This window comes from Protomyctophum bolini, assembly GCF_963924005.1.
Source record: "Protomyctophum bolini genome assembly, chromosome: 1".
Lineage (NCBI taxonomy): Eukaryota > Metazoa > Chordata > Actinopteri > Myctophiformes > Myctophidae > Protomyctophum > Protomyctophum bolini.
This window is the reverse complement of record NC_137862.1, coordinates 10,412,512-10,432,763: the sequence shown is the minus strand read 5'-3', so window position 1 is coordinate 10,432,763 and position 20,252 is coordinate 10,412,512. Positions and strand designations below refer to the sequence as shown.

General features: G+C 45.2%; 1 protein-coding gene across 3 annotated transcripts in view; it reads right to left on the bottom strand.

Moving 5' to 3' along the window:
• The window catches only part of cemip (cell migration inducing hyaluronidase 1), a 124,211-nt gene that overhangs the window by 31,047 nt on the left and 72,912 nt on the right, over positions 1 to 20,252 (bottom strand). For all 3 annotated transcript variants that reach the window (XM_080772129.1, XM_080772130.1, XM_080772131.1), the window contains 4 exons: positions 17,414 to 17,583; positions 11,094 to 11,303; positions 8,401 to 8,606; positions 2,511 to 2,580 (listed from right to left, as the gene is read on the bottom strand). In XM_080772129.1, coding sequence (XP_080628255.1) covers positions 2,511 to 2,580; positions 8,401 to 8,606; positions 11,094 to 11,303; positions 17,414 to 17,583 — 656 coding nt within the window. The remainder of the gene's footprint in view (positions 1 to 2,510; positions 2,581 to 8,400; positions 8,607 to 11,093; positions 11,304 to 17,413; positions 17,584 to 20,252) is intronic.

The following is a 20,252-nucleotide window of genomic DNA, read 5'->3' as shown; positions in this document are numbered from 1 at the left end:
GCTGCCCCACCCATCCCACCACCCACTGCACCTTCCGAGCTCCAGTACCCCGCCCCCACGCCGAGCACCAATCCAGCTACATCCCCCCCCCCCTCCTGAGCGCCACCACCTCCAGCAAGGTTTTCCCCGCCTCCTCCATGGCGAAAGACAGGCGTGGCCGCCCGCTCGTCTTTGTCGGCAGCAAAATGATCTGCAATAACTTTAACGACAGAGGCTGTGATCTGTCTTCATGCAAATTACTTCACATCTGCACCTTCTGTGGCAGCTCCCACTCCCGCCCCAACTGCCCTGACGCTCAAGCAAAACGCCCATCTCCCCAACACCAACCCCCCACACCTTAACCCTCAACAGCTACATCCTCCGCACCGGCTTTTCAGGCCCCCCCACCAATGCCACGCGCTAAGCCCAGTTCTACTGTCTGGTTCTTTTTGGGCTTCCCATCTCCAACACCTTCCTCAACCTTTCTAACCACTCACTCACCCGACACGCCCAGCACGCACGGCATCGGGTTCGTAACAACAGCGGTTCAGTCGCCACCCGCTCCTGGTTCCATTCCTACCTCCGCATGGTCCCCACCGATCAGGACACTCCCCGGAACACTCCTTCGGCCACTCCTCCAGAACTGGAGCTGCGTCCACAGCTCCAACAAGGGAGTTCCCGACCACACAACCCAGACCCTCGGCCCGACGGCCTTCCCAGGCTCATCACAGCACGTCTGCTCCAACGCGCCTGACCTCCACGACACCCACCGTTCCAGGGTCTGGTAAATTCCGTTAAGATACTTTTGGGGTTCTACTATACCACTCAGGCTCACGCCTCGACCCCTAAGCCAAAGTATCCGGGTCCGCCCCCTCGAACCTCTGGTCACACCATGTATTCATGCCCTGGCCGTCTACCCCACGCGTCCCATGCCTCGCATGCGACCCGTTCTAGGCGACCACGCAGGCTTCACAATGTATTCTAAGCCATGGCCGTTTATGATGCGCATTCCATGCCGCGCATGCGGCGCATCCATAAATGACCATGCTGCTCCACTATGTATTCATGCCCTGGCCGTCTACCCCACGCGTCCCATGCCTCGCATGCGACCCGTTCTAGGCGACCACGCAGGCTTCACAATGTATTCTAAGCCATGGCCGTTTATGATGTGCTTCCATGCTGCGCATGCGGCGCATCTATAGACGACCATGCTGCTTCACCATGTATTCTATGCCTGGCCATCCCTCGCGTCCCGTGCTTCGCATGCGACGCGTCCATGGGAGACCATGCAGGCTCCACCATGTATTTTAAGCCTTGGCCGTTTATGATGCGCTTCCATGCTGCGCATGCGGCGCATCTATAGACGACCATGCTGCTTCACCATGTATTCCATGACATGGCCGTTTATGCTGCGCTCTCCATGCTGCGCATGCGGCGCACCATAGACGACCATACCCCGCATGCATACTTCAAGCCTCTGCATTTGTGACCACAAGTACCCTACTCCTTCATTCAATAAACCATCTTAAAGGGTTCCTATGTCTGATGCTTGGTCTTTCCTAGTGAACTTGATACATTGTTTTTTGTATTGTCCCTGTTAAATAAACTTATAAATAAATAAAGAGGTTTACGCCGTGGACAAAGCCAACCAGACTTGTGACAACAAACACAATATTTTGGGCAGATCAAATAATCACAAAGAAGAAAAACAACAAAAAACCTGCCGTTTCCAATTATTTGTTCAGCCCAGAAAAGTTTGTTGTCATTACTTGTCACAACTGGAGTTGGCTTTGTACGACGCTTAAAAGGTCTTCAAATAAATACTTTTTGAAATGTCTATGGGGAAAATGAATGGGAAGTTATACTGCGACACTCAGTGGACATTTAGAGGGGCAGGTGCTCAAGTGAAAAAAGGGCACCTTGTGCAGCGTGTGGAACCGGCCGGTTGCCTTAAACGTGTGAGATTTATAGATTTTGGGGCCTAAATAATATATTAGAAGCGTTTCATCAAGAATTGATCCCCTGATCTAATAGAATCATACAGCCGCTGTGTGTGTGTTGTCTGCTTCATTCAGTCTCTCTAATAGAAGCGTACAGCCGCTGTGTGTGTGTGTGTGTGTGTGTGTGTGTGTGTGTGTGTGTGTGTGTGTGTGTTGTCTGCTTCATTCAGACTTTCTTATAGAAGCATCCTGACCTGACCTCTCACCTCTGAGCCTGTGATAAAATGTGAAAGACAGTGATAGACTGTGATAGACTGTGATAGACAGTGGCTCATGAGGTAGAGCAGGTCGTCCAATGATCCATGGGTCGGCGGTTCGAATCCTGGCTCCTCCTGTCTACATGTCGAAGTGCCCTTGGGCAAGACACTGAACCCCAAATTGCTCCTGTTGTGCTGGTTGGTACCTTGCATGGCTTCCGACGCAATCGGTGTATGAATGTGTGCGTGAATGGGTGAATGTAATGCACAATCTATGTAAAGCGCCTTGGATAAAGGCACTAAATAAATGTACCATTTACAGTGATAGACTGACCTCTGAGCCCGCTGCAGCACAGTTGATCAGGTTGTTATTGGGGTTGGCAATCCAGAAAGTAGACGTCGCACTGATAGGGGAAGACAGACAGACAGACACAGACACAGACAGACAGACTTTAATGAAAACTACTGGGAACAAGATATTCCACTTAAATCCTTCACTTGTCATACAGGGCACTACTGCGGTTAGAGAACATGACACTACCTGCATTATGCTGGATTTATTATCATAAATGGTAAAATGTGAATTTATATAACGGTTTGATCCAAGGTGCTTTACATAGATGGTGCATTACATTCATCCATTCACACACACACACACACACACACACACACACACACACACACACACACACACACACACACACACACACACACACACACACACACACACACACACACACACACACACACACACACACACTCCTTTACATAGATTGTTACATTACATTCACCCATTCACACACTTTTGCATATATATTGTACATTACATTCACCCATTCACACACACATTCACACACCTTTACATAGATGGTGCATTACATTCACCCATTCACACACCTTTACATAGATTGTTACATTACATTCATCCATTCACACACACATTCACACACCTTTACATAGATTGTGCATTGCATTCATCCATTCACACACACATTCACACACCTTTACATAGATTGTGCATTACATTCACCCATTCACACACACACACACACACACACACACACACACACACACACACACACACACACACACACACATTCACACAGCGATGGCGGACCAACCTGATGTTGACCTCTATAACTGTCAACTTATTATTATTATTATTATTATTATTATTATTATTTGTAGTTATTTAATTTTCATCTTAGCCTGATCAGAAATCATGTTGTAATCTTTTAAGCCACTGAGACAACATTGACAAAAGTCTTAATTCTCGTTATCAGGTGGCCTAATGAATGATGGATGACTGGATTCCAGTCATGATTTGAGTAAAGTGAAGGCATGTCATAACCCAGCAGCGTTCTGGGCGTTCTCAGAAACATTCCCTGAATTACTTTTTACTTGTTATTAAAAACACATGATCTAAAACAAAAATGCCACAACGTTGTTTATTTAAACCCTATTTATTACATGGCTTGGTTGAATGCTCGATTCTGATTGGTCAAATGCAGAATTCAGCGGTGTGTTATTTCTCGATAACGGACCACTCCGCTCTATAACAGACCGATGCCTAATCAAATCCTCGGAGCACCTGATGCGCCCGCTTGATTTACTGCTGTATCCAACATGACAGTCATGTAAACACACACAATGTGACACACATTGCTGTCGTTTACAGCTAAACATTGCTCTCAAAAACGTTTTTGAAAACAATTGAGCGAGAAAAAGCAGGACCCCGGAAATGGATTCTATACTTGATCAACTCACTTCCTTGTTTTCCCGACAGTGCTGCAGCTGGGCAGACGCCGGCCAGTGCGACACTTATGGGAATACTTTCGTTACCGCAAGCGAGGAAATACGAGTCGTTTTGTTGTGTTTTTGGCTCAATTTATTAATGTGTGTATTAAGTAGCCGTGTAATAAGCGGCAGAATGTCCGCCGACTGGTGGTCACTGTTTATAGATAAATCACCTTCAGCCTTATTAAGCCATTTTGGGCCGGGAACCCCTTTTGGTGTTAGCATTATGCTATATGCTTTAAAGCTATTGAAAAATAGCAGATCTACAAGCTCGTAGCGCGCCACTCGGTGGCGCGCTACGAGCTTGTAGGTCTGCTATTTTTGAAAAATCTAAGAACGACTGACATAGAAACATAGCTTTTTCAGAAAACTGTCAGGATGTAGAAGACATTTTTTGAATCTGATCTCAGGTCAAAGCGCTCAGCGTCGGCGGTTAATCAGCCTGTCTGTGATTTATCTATAAACAATGACCACTCAGCCAGACACTATCCCTTACATATGTCATCTTATGTCATACATATTATGTCTTATGTCATACATATTCTTAGCTTACGCATGTTTCATGATAAATGTTTTTATGTGATGTATTCCCCATGCTTTTTGTTCTTGCTTAATGTAAGTCGCTCTGGATTAAGAGCGTCTGCTAAATGCCTAAATTGTAAATTGTCATCGTACCTATACCACACATATATAGAGGGGATCCCTTACATATGTCATCGTACCTATACCACACATATAGAGGGGATCCCTTACATATGTCATCGTACCTATACCACACATATAGAGGGGATCCCTTACATATGTCATCGTACCTATACCACACATATAGAGGGGATCCCTTACATATGTCACCTATACCACACACATATAGAGGGGATCCCTTACATATGTCATCGTACCTATACCACACATATAGAGGGGATCCCTTACATATGTCATCGTACCTATACCACACATATAGAGGGGATCCCTTACATATGTCATCGTACCTATACCACACATATAGAGGGGATCCCTTACATATGTCATCGTACCTATACCACACATATAGAGGGGATCCCTTACATATGTCACCTATACCACACACATATAGAGGGGATCCCTTACATATGTCATCGTACCTATACCACACATATAGAGGGGATCCCTTACATATGTCATCGTACCTATACCACACATATAGAGGGGATCCCTTACATATGTCACCTATACCACACACATATAGAGGGGATCCCTTACATATGTCATCGTACCTATACCACACATATAGAGGGGATCCCTTACATATGTCATCGTACCTATACCACACATATAGAGGGGATCCCTTACATATGTCACCTATACCACACACATATAGAGGGGATCCCTTACATATGTCATCGTACCTATACCACACATATAGAGGGGATCCCTTACATATGTCATCGTACCTATACCACACATATAGAGGGGATCCCTTACATATGTCACCTATACCACACACATATAGAGGGGATCCCTTACATATGTCATCGTACCTATACCACACATATATAGAGAGGGGATCCCTTACATATGTCATCGTACCTATACCACACATATAGAGGGGATCCCTTACAATACATAATGTCATCGTACCTATACCACACATATAGAGGGGAAATAGCCAATTAATTCAATTCAGCTCAATGTAATTAAATTCAACAGAGCTTTTGTTGTCACGAGGAAACTGTGTGCCAGTTTACAAGCTCACACCAGCATGCCAAAAACAATGTTTTTCTTTTGTTTGTAAAAAATAATCAATTATAATAAATCTATTTCTTGAATTATTGGATAGCGATGCCAGTGATGAAGAAATACTGACTGTGCGGAGCAGAAACTACAACCACAGTTAGCAATGTGCCCTCATGTTATCATTACTCCCCCCATGTGTGTGTGTGTGTGTGTGTGTGTGTGTGTGTGTGTGTGTGTGTGTGTGTGCGTGCGTGCGTGCGTGTGTATGTGTGTGTGTGTGTGTGTGTGTGTGTACGTGCGTGCGTGCGTGCATGCTGGGGGACTGCAACAACCTCAGTGGAAATTAATCACAGCTAATGTTACATTAGTTTCCATTGCCAATGTGTCAATAAGACAAGACATCTGATTTGCGTTCGTCGACAAAAAATGTTCGTCGACTACCTTTGTTCACCGACGAAAACGAAATGAAAACTAAGCTATGATGACTGAAACTATGACTAAATATGATATACAAATATTTTGTCAACAAAAATAAACTAGACTAACATTTTCGTCGACGATCATTTTTCGTAATAAGACAAGACATGTACCAGTGTTCTGATAGTCAATAAGACAAGACATCTGATAGTCTAGTTTATTTTTGTTGACAAAATATTTGTATATCATATTTAGTCATAGTTTCAGTCATAGTTTTCATTTAGTTTTCGTCTGTGAAAAAAGGTAGTCGACGAACATTTTGCGTCGACGAACATTTTTCGTCGACGAAAAGAACACTGGTACATGTCTTGTCTTAGTGACGGGCCTATCAGATGTCTTGTCTTAGTGACGGGCCTATCAGATGTCTTGTCTTATTGACGGGCCTATCAGATGTCTTGTCTTATTGACAGGCCTATCAGAACACTGGTACATGTCTTGTCTTATTACGAAAAATGTTCGTCGACGAAAAATGTTTGTCGACGAAAAATGACTATGAAGACTGAAACTATGACTAAATATGATATACAAATATTTTGTCAACAAAAATAAACTAGACTAAAATTTCGTCGACGAAAAATGTTTGTTGACGAAAAATGTTTGTCGACGAACATTTTTCGTCGACGAACATTTTTCGTCAACGAACATTTTTCGTCAACGAACATTTTTCGTCCACGAACAGTTTTTGAAATAAGACAAGACATGTACCAGTGTTCTGATAGGCCTGTCAATAAGACAAGACATCTGATAGGCCCGTCAATAAGACAAGACATCTGATAGGCCCGTCACTAAGACAAGACATCTGATAGGCCCGTCACTAAGACAAGACATGTACCAGTGTTCGTCGACTAGCTTTTTTCACCGACGAAAACTAAATGAAAACCAAGCTATGATGACTGAAACTATGACTATTTGCCATTGTTAGCATAATATTTGATTAAATGTTTATGATTAATTGTTAGCATAATGGTGTTTGATTAAATGGAACTGAGGGCCGGCAGTGGAAACAATTTAGGGAATACAAGGATCTGATCTGGAGGACTCTAACAAAAAGACTAATTTACCGACAACATGTTGTGATATGACTGATATCAACCACTATCAGTCATTATCACATGAATCTGAACCACCATGGAGAGGAGAGGGGAGGGGAGGGGAGGGGAGGGGAGGAGAGGATCTTTATCTGTCTATAAGTGAGTAAATGTCATTCATTCCAACCCTCCTCCTCCTCCTTCACAACAACACATTCATATGAATGCAGAAACGCCCATCATCGTCTAACTCTAAGTCATCTGCTGCTCGTTAGGAATTTACTTCCATCGTCTTGCGAGTGACTCGCAGCCGAGGGCCGCGATCAGCTGACCGTGCATTATCAATCGCATCTTAGACGTGATCGATCATGCATTATCAATCACATCTTATACGCGATCGATCGTGCATTATCAATCACATCTTATACGCGATCGATCGCTCATTATCAATCACATCTTAGACGTGATCGATCATGCATTATCAATCACATCTTAAGACACGAACAGCACATTCCAGGTGAATAAAAGTAAATGAAGTTTCATTTCAAAGACTATGATTAAACTAAATTAGAAAATTGTTGGCAAAAACAAAACTGACACACGGACGCACGCGCACACGCACACACAAGTGGCTCTTATTTTGATGAGGCAGTTTCTGCACAGGAAGTCCGTTGGATGAGCTGTCAAAGTACAAGTCGCTAAACCACGTTAGCGACCATATTTACAATATGAAAACTGTCACTTAGACGATGTATACGGGTTACACACGCTGGAATTGAACATGGAACCTGCAGGCAGCCTTAGTAATTCATTGTATATGTGTTGGACGTTCGTGGTTGTGCTAATGATAAACGGACAGCTGCTGCTGGAATCCTAGGCTCCTGCTGCTTAACGACGACACTGTTTGTGACTAGGTGTAGTAGTGTAGCTTTGCATCAGTTGCATCTGCCCGTGTGAAAGCAGCATAACGTCGTGGCAGGATACGAACGTCTGTAACCCCCCCCCCACTCACTCTTGAACGAAGTTGAACGAGAAAAAGTGACGTTCACACACGCCAGAAATGAACGCGTTCACAATGTCGTTCATCAGGCAGAAATACAGTACGTTCAGTTCACGTTCAGCCCAAATGAGAACGTGTTCGTGAACTATGGTTCTTTGAACGCGTTCGGGTAGAGCACTGCACACACACACACACACACACACACACACCTGCAGTCCTGGCGCGGGTTGGCCACGTATCCGGGGAACGCCCCGTCGGTGATGTCCCGACACATCTTGCTGTCACGGTCGGACGGCAGCAGCGTTCCTGCTCGGACCATCAGACCCAGACAGTGGTCGAAGGTGTTCCTCTCCTCGGGCCCATCCTCCGTGAAGTAGCAGTGACCCAGGATGTCATAGCCCACCACGTCCTTAACCTATAGAAACACAGACAGAGATATGTCCTTAAGCAATAGGAGCACAGAGATATGTCCTTAACCTATAGGAACACAGACAGAGATATGTCCTTAACCTATAGGAACACAGACATATGTCCTTAACCTATAGGAACACAGACAGAGATATGTCCTTAACCTATAGGAACACATTATATCCTTAACCTATAGGAACACAGAGATATGTCCTTCACCTATAGGAACACAGACACAGAGAGAGATAAAATATGTAAAGGAATTGTGATGCTGATTTTCAATCATCTAAAGTCTTTATCATGATAACTCAAACATGTATCACAATGTTTTAAAGGACCACTTCACCACTTTTCAACCTATCTTCATATAATAGGTCCTCTCTAAATAATAATACTAAAATGGCAAAAAAAATCTACTCAGTCTGTGTCTCATAGGAGGGCTGAGGGCAGTTCAGAAACCAGTCTGTGTCTCATAGGAGGGCTGTGGGCAGTTCAGAAACCCGTCTGTGTCTCATAGGAGGGCTGTGGGCAGTTCAGAAACCCGTCTGTGTCTCATAGGAGGGCTGTGGGCAGTTCAGAAACACGTCTGTGTCTCATAGGAGGGCTGTGGGCAGTTCAGAAACACGTCTGTGTCTCATAGGAGGGCTGTGGGCAGTTCAGAAACACGTCTGTGTCTCATAGGAGGGCTGGGGGCAGTTCAGAAACCAGTCTGTGTCTCATAGGAGGGCTGTGGGCAGTTCAGAAACGTGACATCGTTAGACAGATTTTTTTTAAACATTTTCTGTTTTTTACAAAAATGTTTAGATTTGTATTATAGTGAGAACGATGGCTTCCATTTGCGCATTGCAACCTCAAAGGACTAGAAAGCCTGCAGTTTCTATTAGCTTGGATTCTCCATCAATGATGTCACTGGTGGACTGGTTTCTGAACTGCCCACAGCCCTCCTATGAGACACAGACTGAGTAGATTTTTTGTTGCCATTTCATCATGATTATTAGTGAGGACCTATTGAGGGTCCCAGAGATCATAGAAATGCCATTAAATGGGGGTCCGTAGATTAATGCATGTCAAACTGGGGGTCCTTGAAATTAAACGTGTTGAGGATCACTGCTAGAGCCGTAGAAATCTTCTCTTATGAGGGTCCCTGGCATATCTTATCACATGGGGGTCCATGGGCTAATTAGTGTCAATTTGGGGGTCCTTGACCTGAACACGTTTGGGAACCACTGCCATAATCACAGCTGAAAGTGATCTGCATTCAATTCAAGTGAGTTGGACAGACACTGAGCAGACACGCACGCACACGCTCGCACACACGCACACACACGCGCGCACACGCACACGCACACGCACACACACACACACACACACACACACACACACACACACACACACACACACACACACACGGACACAGACACTCCGCAGACACAAAGCTTCCTGCTTTATTCTGAGTAATGTGGAAATGAACGCTAGAGCTCGGCTACAGAGTAGACAAACCTCACAACAACGTTTTAAACACGACATGAGATGAGAGAAAAGGAGAGACAGTTATTTTTTCTTCTCCTTCCCTTGATCTTCCCATTTCCCCAGAGTTTAGGCGAGGTGAGCTATTTAACTGAGTCCCTTTTATCCTAATTTCCATTGTCTGCACAGAGAGAGAGAGAGAGAGAGAGAGAGAGAGAGTGGAGAAGAGTGCTGAGAGAGCTCTTTTTCCCTCTACACCAAACTTGTTTACTAAAAACATTTGCTATTTTTTTGGCTAATGTTGGGGGTTGAACTTGAATAATCATCACACAAAGATGTGGGGCCCCCTGTAGTAGCTCCGAGGATCCCCTAGGGGTCCCGGACGCCCTGTTGAAAACCCCTGCTTTAGAGTCCTAAGAGTAAACCCTATTTCTATACAGTAATCGTGTGTCCACACAGGCAGACGCAGACGCGTTGTGAGTAAATTTGGAGCAGCTACATGCATCATTGCATCTTTGCAGATCATGTCGCTGGCTTCCATTGACAATGAATGGTAGAGTGTATCTTTGTATCTTCACGTCGCTGGCTTCTATTGACAATGAATGGTAGACTGTATCTTTGTATCTGCCCATATGAACGCAACATACGTACCGTATGTATGTGACTCTTTTCGATACAGAGAGAAACTGAGAGCAAAATGAGTTAACAGCACAGGCAGACTCTTCACATACTAGAGCATGTCTGAAATAAATGTAAATGTAAATATGAAATAAATGCTTCAACATGTAGCTAGGTGTAATGTTAGAGTCCACAGAAGTGAACCTTTCAAGCCTTTCTCAACTCGCTGTTTCTCTGCAAGACATTACTCTATATAAGCCATATCTCCAAAACTGGTGGGTCAAACTGAACAACCAATGTCAATTTGAAGCTACGAGTCCCTGCTTTCACATGAATTACATATGAAGCGGTCACATATGAAGCGGTCACATATGTCCTAAAAAAATGAATACATGCTCTTGTCTCTCACCAGCAGGCCGTTGGAGGCGTGGATGGTGACGCAGCGAGAGAAGGAGTGATGGATGGAGAGGTCCGAGACGGAGGTGGGCGGCTCGTAGCCTCCCAGGGAGTCCACGTCTCCGTTCATGTGGAAGTGGACGGGGTAGTGACCCATGGACTGTTGGCCCATGTGAAGCAGCTCTACCCCCGAAACATGCACCGCCCGGAAGCCTCTCTCCACCTGTAGGGAGGGAGAGTATAGTTTAGTGGACGGGTAGTGACCCTTGGCCCATGTGGTACAGCTCTACGCCTGTAGGGAGGGAGAGTATATAGTTTAGTGGACAGGTAGTGACCCATGGCCCATGTGGTACAGCTCTACGCCTGTAGGGAGGGAGAGTATAGTTTAGTGGACAGGGTAGTGGCCCTTGGACTGTTGGCCCATGTGGTACAGCTCTACGCCTGTAGGGAGGGAGAGTATAGTTTAGTGGACAGGGTAGTGGCCCCTGGACTGTTGGCCCATGTGGTACAGCTCTACGCCTGTAGGGAGGGAGAGTATAGTTTAGTGGACAGGGTAGTGGCCCTTGGACTGTTGGCCCATGTGGTACAGCTCTACGCCTGTAGGGAGGGAGAGTATAGTTTAGTGGACAGGGTAGTGGCCCTTGGACTGTTGGCCCATGTGGCACAGCTCTACGCCTGTAGGGAGGGAGAGTATAGTTTAGTGGACAGGGTAGTGGCCCTTGGACTGTTGGCCCACGTGGTACAGCTCTACGCCTGTAGGGAGGGAGAGTATAGTTTAGTGGACAGGGTAGTGGCCCTTGGACTGTTGGCCCATGTGGTACAGCTCTACGCCTGTAGGGAGGGAGAGTATATTTTGTGAGTATATTTTGTGAGAGTATATTTTGTGACTGATTTCTCCAATTTCCTGGCTGGAATATTGCCCAACTATGATCGAGTGTTGATTCTCGGAGATCTGAATGTACACGTATGTTGCCCCGATAAACCGATGGTGAAGGACTTCCTAACCCTCATTGAATCGTTTAACATGGTGCAGAATGTGTCGGGTCCTACTCATGAACGTGGGCATACGTTAGATCTCGTTATCTCATATGGGCTGCCTATCCGTAACCTAGAGATCTGTGATAGTACGTTCTCTGATCATTGCCCTGTTCTGTTTGATGTTGCTCTCTCTTGTACGGAGAATAGATCTAGGGCTCCTGCTAGACTCTGTCGGACTCTTAACCCCCGCACTGCTAGTCGCTTTTCAGCTGCCTTTGAACAGTTGTGTGCCCCGTCTGTCTCGGCTGTTCCCACAGAGGAACTGTGCTCTTGGTTTAACTCTTCGTGTGGGACCATAATGGACTCTGTGGCCCCAATGAAATCCAAGCTGCCCAGGGCAAAGCCCGAGCCCTGGTTTAATGACAGAACCCGTGCAGCTAGACAGGAGTGCCGAAAAGCAGAACGTAAATGGAAGAAGGATAAGTTGCAGGTTTCTTCTCAGATTTTAAAGGAATCCTGGCTCTTCTACCAGAACACTGTCAAAGAGGCAAAAAGAGATCACCTAGCGAATATTATTGAGTCTAACCGTCTTAATCCACGTGTACTTTATCAAACCATTGACTCTGTTCTTAATATCGCTCAGCCTGTCTGTTTTGAATCAGCTGACATATGTAATGACTTCCTGCACTTTTTCATTGACAAGGTGGTAAATACAAGGGCCCTCATCACTGCTCCTGCCTCTGACCCCTCTGTCTGTGTCCCATGTCCCGCCGTGCTCAGCTCGTTTGAACCTGTAACATTGTCCGTTTTGGAGGATGTAGTCAGCCACATAAAGGCCTCAGGTTCGCCGCACGACATTATCCCGGCTCGCCTCTTTAAAGAGGTTTTCCCCAGCGTAGCTCACATGGTCCTGAAAATCATAAATAGCAGTCTCTCTTCTGGTCTTGTTCCCACGTGTTTTAAACATGCTGTAGTGCAACCACTGCTTAAGAAGCCAGGCCTCGACCCCACTGTGTTGGCTCATTTCCGGCCTATATCTAAATTGCCTTTTATCTCTAAGATACTAGAAAAGGTTGTCTATGCCCAGCTACAGTCTTTCCTAGAGGAGCATAAGATCCCTGAGGTCTTCCAGTCTGGCTTTAAAACCCGGCATAGTACCGAGTCTGCACTAGTTAGAGTATTTAACGACATCCTCATAGCTAATGATGCAGGCGACTATGTCATTCTGGTCCTGCTGGACCTGTCGGCTGCGTTCGACACAGTCGACCACAGCGTCCTGCTCTGGCGCTTGCAGCACCTAGTGGGTATCTGTGGAACGGCGCTGGAGTGGTTCAGGTCCTACCTGACGGGCAGAACCATGTCTGTCAGCGCTGCTGGCTCTGAATCGTCCCCAGCGCCGTTGTCGTATGGTGTTCCACAGGGCTCTATTTTAGCCGCAGTGCTCTTCTCCCTATATCTCCTGCCGCTTGGGTCCATCCTCAGAAAACATGGCATTTCGTTCCATTTCTATGCTGATGACAGTCAGATCTATGTTCCCCTAAAGAAGAAAGACGCTGACCCTAAAGCTCTTCTCTCTTGCCTGGATGACATTAAAGCCTGGATGGCCCTAAGCTTTCTAAGCTTCAATGAGAAGAAAACTGAGGTGGTAGTGTTTGCCCCAAATGGTTCTGGTAACCCCCCTCCTCTTGATCTAGGCCCCCTGGCTCAGTTTGTGAAGCCAACAGTCTCCAACCTAGGCTTTAAAATGGACAACGATTTTAAGCTAGATCGCCAAATTAGCTCAGTGGTGAAATCTAGCTTTTTTCATTTGCGACAACTGGCAAAGGTAAAACCCTTTTTAACCACTCAGCACCTTGAGACAGTAATCCATGCCTTTATTACATCTCGGCTGGATTACTGTAACGCCCTCTACCTTGGAGCCAGTCAGTCCTCCCTTGCTCGGCTCCAGCTAATTCAGAACGCGGCTGCCCGACTTCTTACTGGCACGCGTAAGAGAGAGCATATAACGCCCATCCTCGCCTCTCTCCACTGGCTGCCAGTGAATCTTAGAATTAAGTTCAAGGTTCTGCTTTTTACTTTTAAAGCTCTAAGTGGTCTCGCCCCTCCATACCTCTCCGAGCTCCTCCACCCCTACTCTCCTGCCCGCTCCCTCAGGTCAGCTGACCTGATGCTGCTAGAGGTCCCGAGGGCGAAGCGGAAGCTTAGAGGGGACAGAGCCTTTTCAGTCGCTGCCCCCAAGCTCTGGAACGACCTTCCCCTGCAAATTAGGCAGGCCCCCTCTCTGGCCATTTTTAAAACCTTGCTTAAAACGCACTTTTATTCTTTGGCTTTTAACACAGCATGAGACCTCTGTTTCCTGAACGAGCCTCCCCCACCCTCCTTCCCTTGTTTTGTGTTTTGTTTTGTGGGTTGTCTTTGTTTTCTGTGTTTTTAGTCTATGCATTTACTTACTGTTTTACCTATGTACTGTACAGCACTTTGTGGCAGCTATGGTTGTTTTAAATGTGCTTTATAAATAAAGTTGAGTTGAGTTGAGTTGAGTTTAGTGGACAGGGTAGTGGCCCCTGGACTGTTGGCCCATGTGGTACAGCTCTACGCCTGTAGGGAGGGAGAGTATAGTTTAGTGGACAGGGTAGTGACCCCTGGACTGTTGGCCCATGTGGTACAGCTCTACGCCTGTAGGGAGGGAGAGTATAGTTTAGTGGACAGGGTAATGACCCCTGGACTGTTGGCCCATGTGGTACAGCTCTACGCCTGTAGGGAGGGAGAGTATAGTTTAGTGGACGGGTAGTGGCCCTTGGACTGTTGGCCCATGTGGTACAGCTCTACGCCTGTAGGGAAGGAGAGTATAGTTTAGTGGACAGGGTAATGACCCCTGGACTGTTGGCCCATGTGGTACAGCTCTACGCCTGTAGGGAGGGAGAGTATAGTTTAGTAGACGGGTAGTGACCCCTGGACTGTTGGCCCATGTGGTACAGCTCTACGCCTGTAGGGAGGGAGAGTATAGTTTAGTGGACAGGGTAGTGGCCCTTGGACTGTTGGCCCATGTGGTACAGCTCTACGCCTGGAGAGTATAGTTTAGTAGACGTTTAGTGACCCCTGGACTGTTGGCCCATGTGGTACAGCTCTACGCCTGTAGGGAGGGAGAGTATAGTTTAGTGGACAGGGTAGTGGCCCATGGACTGTTGGCCCATGTGGTACAGCTCTACGCCCGAAACGTTTAGTGGACGGGTATCGGGTAGTGGCCGAAACATGCACCGCCCAGAAGCCTCTCTCCACCTGACGTAGAGGGAGGGACAGTATAGTGGGAACCACTGCCATAATCACAGCTGAAAGTGATCTGCATTCAATTCAAGTGAGTTGGACAGACACTCAGCAGACACGCAGACACGCGCAGGCGCACACACACACACACACACACACACACACACACACACACACCCATGCATTCATGAGAAATATGTGACATCTCAAACAGCTGCTCATTTGGGAGTTGTGCTGGAAATTCATAATAGGATGTGATCCCATCCCAAGGGGGGGAGAGAGAGAGAGAGAGAGAGAGAGAGAGAGAGAGAGAGAGAGAGAGAGAGAGAGAGAGAGGGGCGAGAGACCATTCTCACTGTCTCTCTGGTTTAGTTTTAGTCTTCTGGATGAAATTGCATTTCGTTTTAGTCAGCCCCCCCCCCCCCCCCCCCCCTTCCATATCAAAATACTACAAAATACTGTATCGGTATCGGAAAAGTAGCCCTTATTTGTCATATCGGGTCATATCATATCGGCGAATATGCCAGTCTAACCACCGATCCGACACAAGGGTAAGGGGTTGACACTATGGCAGGTAAATAAAATGTTGGGGCACGTGGAGTTTGCTTTGGAGTTGCTCAAACTGCAAGGCCACATTTGAGTGAGGAGTCTGCTATAAACACAACACGAGATATATAGCTAGATACTAGCTATAAACACAACACAATATATATAGCTACATACTAGCTATAAACACAACACAATATATATAGCTACATACTAGCTATAAACACAACACGATATATATAGCTAGATAGCTATAAACACAACACGATATATATAGCTAGATAGCTATAAACACAACACGGAACACTGGTATCGGTATCGGTATCGACTAACGCGGATCGGATCGGGAAGGAAAAAGGTTTATCTCCCTACATCTTACTTTCTATCACATCTGGGTCCCTTTAGTTTAGCTGGTGATGAGAGGAGAGGGGATGAGAGGAGGGGAGTTCGTCAATTTGGGTTGGGAACAAATTAAATGCAGAATAACAACGTTTTGCAAAGAAAGAACTGGGAGAAATAGTGCTGGTGCCAATTTTTATTTTGCAGATGATAACTGGAAAATGATAGCCTGTGAATCGCTGCGCGATGATTAGCACTTATGATTAAATCATCTAATTGCTGCTCCATGATTAAGACTTATTATGAAATCATCTCTAGTTTTTCTGTAATTTCCAGATTGTTGTGTTTGGGTTTGGCGTGTTTGGGTTTGTCCTCTTGTCCTCTGGGAGGGAGCGTCTGAGTTAACACAAAGTATGCCATGCACGCACACACGCTGCGACACGTTGTGAGCTTAGAGTATATATGAATAGAGACGGCGCCGGATTTCTCCTCCCATCCACTTGCATTAAGTTGCTCAAAAGTAGCCTGGCTAATAAGCCAGCCGTAATAAGTCGTGTGGTATTTGAGTCTGGAGATGCTGTGTATGGATCTTGTTTCCCGGGGGGCGGGGCAGGCAATTTTCTTTTGTCAACGGCTGATTCGGTCTGGCTTATTAGCCAGGCTAGCTCAAAAGTGCATGAGGCGATTTCACTCCTCCTTCCAGGTAGGAACAGAGTGCATTCTGGGATTGATTGGGCCAAACTCATGAACGCGCTGGCCGTTGACTGTCATTGCACTGAAACAGCGTCCACGTGTCATCATGAACGTGCGCAATGATAGTCAATGGACCAGCGCGTTCATGAGTTTGGCCCAGCGATGCAATACCAAATTTGGCCACTATGTCCATTTCGCCTCAGGGTTTCCTCCGGGTGCCGTCTCTATTCATATATACTCTAAGGTTGTGAGCTGGTAGATCGGCTATTTTCAGCAAATTACATTTTAGTCGACTAAATCACCTTTAGATTTAGTAGATTTAGTTTTACTAAATCTAAAGGTGATTTAGTCGACTAAAATGTAATTTGGTGGTGCCTCGATTGCGTCGTAATGGCTGATTTTACACATGCTGAAAATAGCCGACATTCCAGGTGACTAAAATGTGACTAAAACTAGAATCAAAAGTTGCTGCCAAAAACAACACTGCAGAGCAGGGCAGATAGACTGCAGTACCTTCAGGTGTCCACCGAAGGTGTCAAAGGTGAAGAACTTGCAGGCCTCGTTGTCGTAGCAACGCGGCTCCATCTCTCCACGAATCAGAATGTTCCGAGTCAGCAGGCCCACCTCTGCCCTCATGTCCACCCCGTCCACTGAAGCCCCCTGGTGGACGAACTGAGCTCTGCCTGCGAGAGACAGAGACACACACACACACACACACACACACACACACACACACACACACACACACACACACACACACACACACACACACACACACACACAAATTTAGATTTAGTCTTAGTCTTTTGAATAACACAAATTTAATCACATTCAGTCTTCTGAAATTCTTTAGTCTTAGTCGACTAAATATCAACATATTTTTTAGTCTTAGTCTTTAGGTCTTTTAGTCAAATACATTTTAGGTTTGGATATGCATATAAATAGATTTATAGCTTAATATGAAACTGTCTTGTATTATCTTTAGTATAAATTGAACGTGCAGACGGCAGAGAAGACATTCATGTTCTTTACAAACAGATCCACGGAATACATAACTCTGAAGTCTGAGCAAGTAAACAAGTTATTGTTTTCTACTGTCTGTGCAAAATCTAAAAGACCCCCCTCCACACACACACACGCACACACACACACACACACACACACACACACACACACACACACACACACACACACACACACACACACACACACACACACACACACGCAGCCCTCATTAGTATCATGTTGGTACAGAAAACGAGCCCTCTTTGTCAAACGTAGCTGACGGCTCTCTGATGGCTTCAATTACAATTACATCGACGTGCATGCATACAGACATACATATAGACATGCATACACACATGCTCACGCACACATGCGCGCACGGCCGCACGCACACGCACACACACACACACAAACTGCAGAACTCTGCTTTCTGCATCCTCTCCAGAAATGAAGAGAAAACTGCACTTTCTGACGATGCATGAGTCTGTGTGTGTCTGTGCGTGCGTGCGTTTTTGTTTTGTTTTGTAGAGAAGAAGAAATGACAGGAACAGGAACAGGGAGGAGAAGAAGGAATTGGACAGAAATAGAAAAACAATTAAAATCCACAGGTCCTCCTCACTTCCCACTACCCACACATCCACGCTCTGTGCCGCGCAAACACACTGATTAACCCATTCTGACCTGAGATCAGATTCATACGAGGTTTCCACTGGACACACACTGGTCTGATGAACCCATTCTGACCTGAGATCAGATTCTAAAAATGTCAGTCGTTCTTCGAATTTTTCAAAAATAGCAGACCTACAAGCTCGTAGCGCGCCACTCGGTGGCGCGATATGAGCTTGTAGATCTGCTATTTTTCTTTTTTTTTTGTTATCAAATGTTTTTTTATTAAAGACAAAAAATCACAATAAGATACGTTAACATCATGAATGACTAAAGAAAACAAGAAACAAAAAACACAAAAACAAACAATCCCACCCACCCCTCCCCCCGAGACCAAAGATGCCAAAAAATGTCAGTACTCTTACTACTGTGCAAATGGGAACAAAAAATAAATAAATGAATGAAAATAATAATAACAATAATAATAATGATTAAATCATGCCCGTAACCAAATCTGCAATACTAGACCAAATCTCGATGTTTTCCTCTTTTGCACCATGCAATCTTGCTGTAGACATTTCTAGATAAATGATATCTAGAAAGGTCAAAGCCCATTGGCGAAATGACAATGTATGAGGCGGTTTCCAGCGCGAAGCAACCATCTTCTTTGCGGCTGTTACGCCAGCAAAGAAGACACGAATACGGGTATTATTTACTAGCAACTGGGATACGTCATTTAATAAGAATAGAGATGGGGAGGGTGTGATGTTAATTTGTAGTATAATCGAAAGTTTAGCAGCAACCAGATTCCAAAATGTGAGGACATCCGGACACTCCCACACCATATGAAAGAATGTACCTATGGTGTTCGGAGTGCAGAAAGTGCAGTTATGGTTATTTAAAATCCGCATAGCACACAATCTGCGGGGAGTTAAGTATGTCCGATGAACAAAATTTAGATGAATTTGCTGATGATCAGGATTCCTAGAAGATAGGGCAACATTAGACCACACTGTATCCCAGCTCCAATCTGGATCTAGATTTGGTATGTCATTCCTCCATACAGTATCGACAGCCAAGGTCCCATAACTAGATTCTAATAAATAATCATACAATATGGAAACAAAACCTCTTGACCTAACATCACAGATAAGTCTATGCAAAGGGTGCATTGCAAGGGGGGTCTGCCATGGAACCCCGTATGTCCTCATGGCAGTTCTCAATTGTAGATAGAAAAAGAAAGAGTTACCAGGCAAGTTAAAAATATCACATAAATTCTGGAAAGAACGTAAACCATTGACATCAAATAAATCACCCAAAGTATGAATCCCCTTGGAACAGATCTGCTATTTTTCAATAGGTAAAGCATAACATGATGCTAACACCAAAATGGGTGCCCGGTCAGAATGGGTTAAGGGAACTAACTGACGAGATGGAAATGGAAACAGTGCAGATTAAAAACCTCCACGCCAAATTAATTCTAGAAGACAGATGGTCACGCCCTCGCATATCTTCAGTTTAGCTTCTATTTTCCTGTCTTCCTTCAACTGGAACAACTTTGATTCGTCTTGAACGACAACTATTTAAGAGGCGACAGCAGAAACTAACCTATTGTGCGGAATATAAGACTACGATTTTTTCCAATGGAAATATCCTAAAAAACGGTGACACTATTATAATCGGGGTCTAGACTAGTTGACGTTCAAGTGAAAAATGGGGGTCGTCATATAATCAGAGTCAT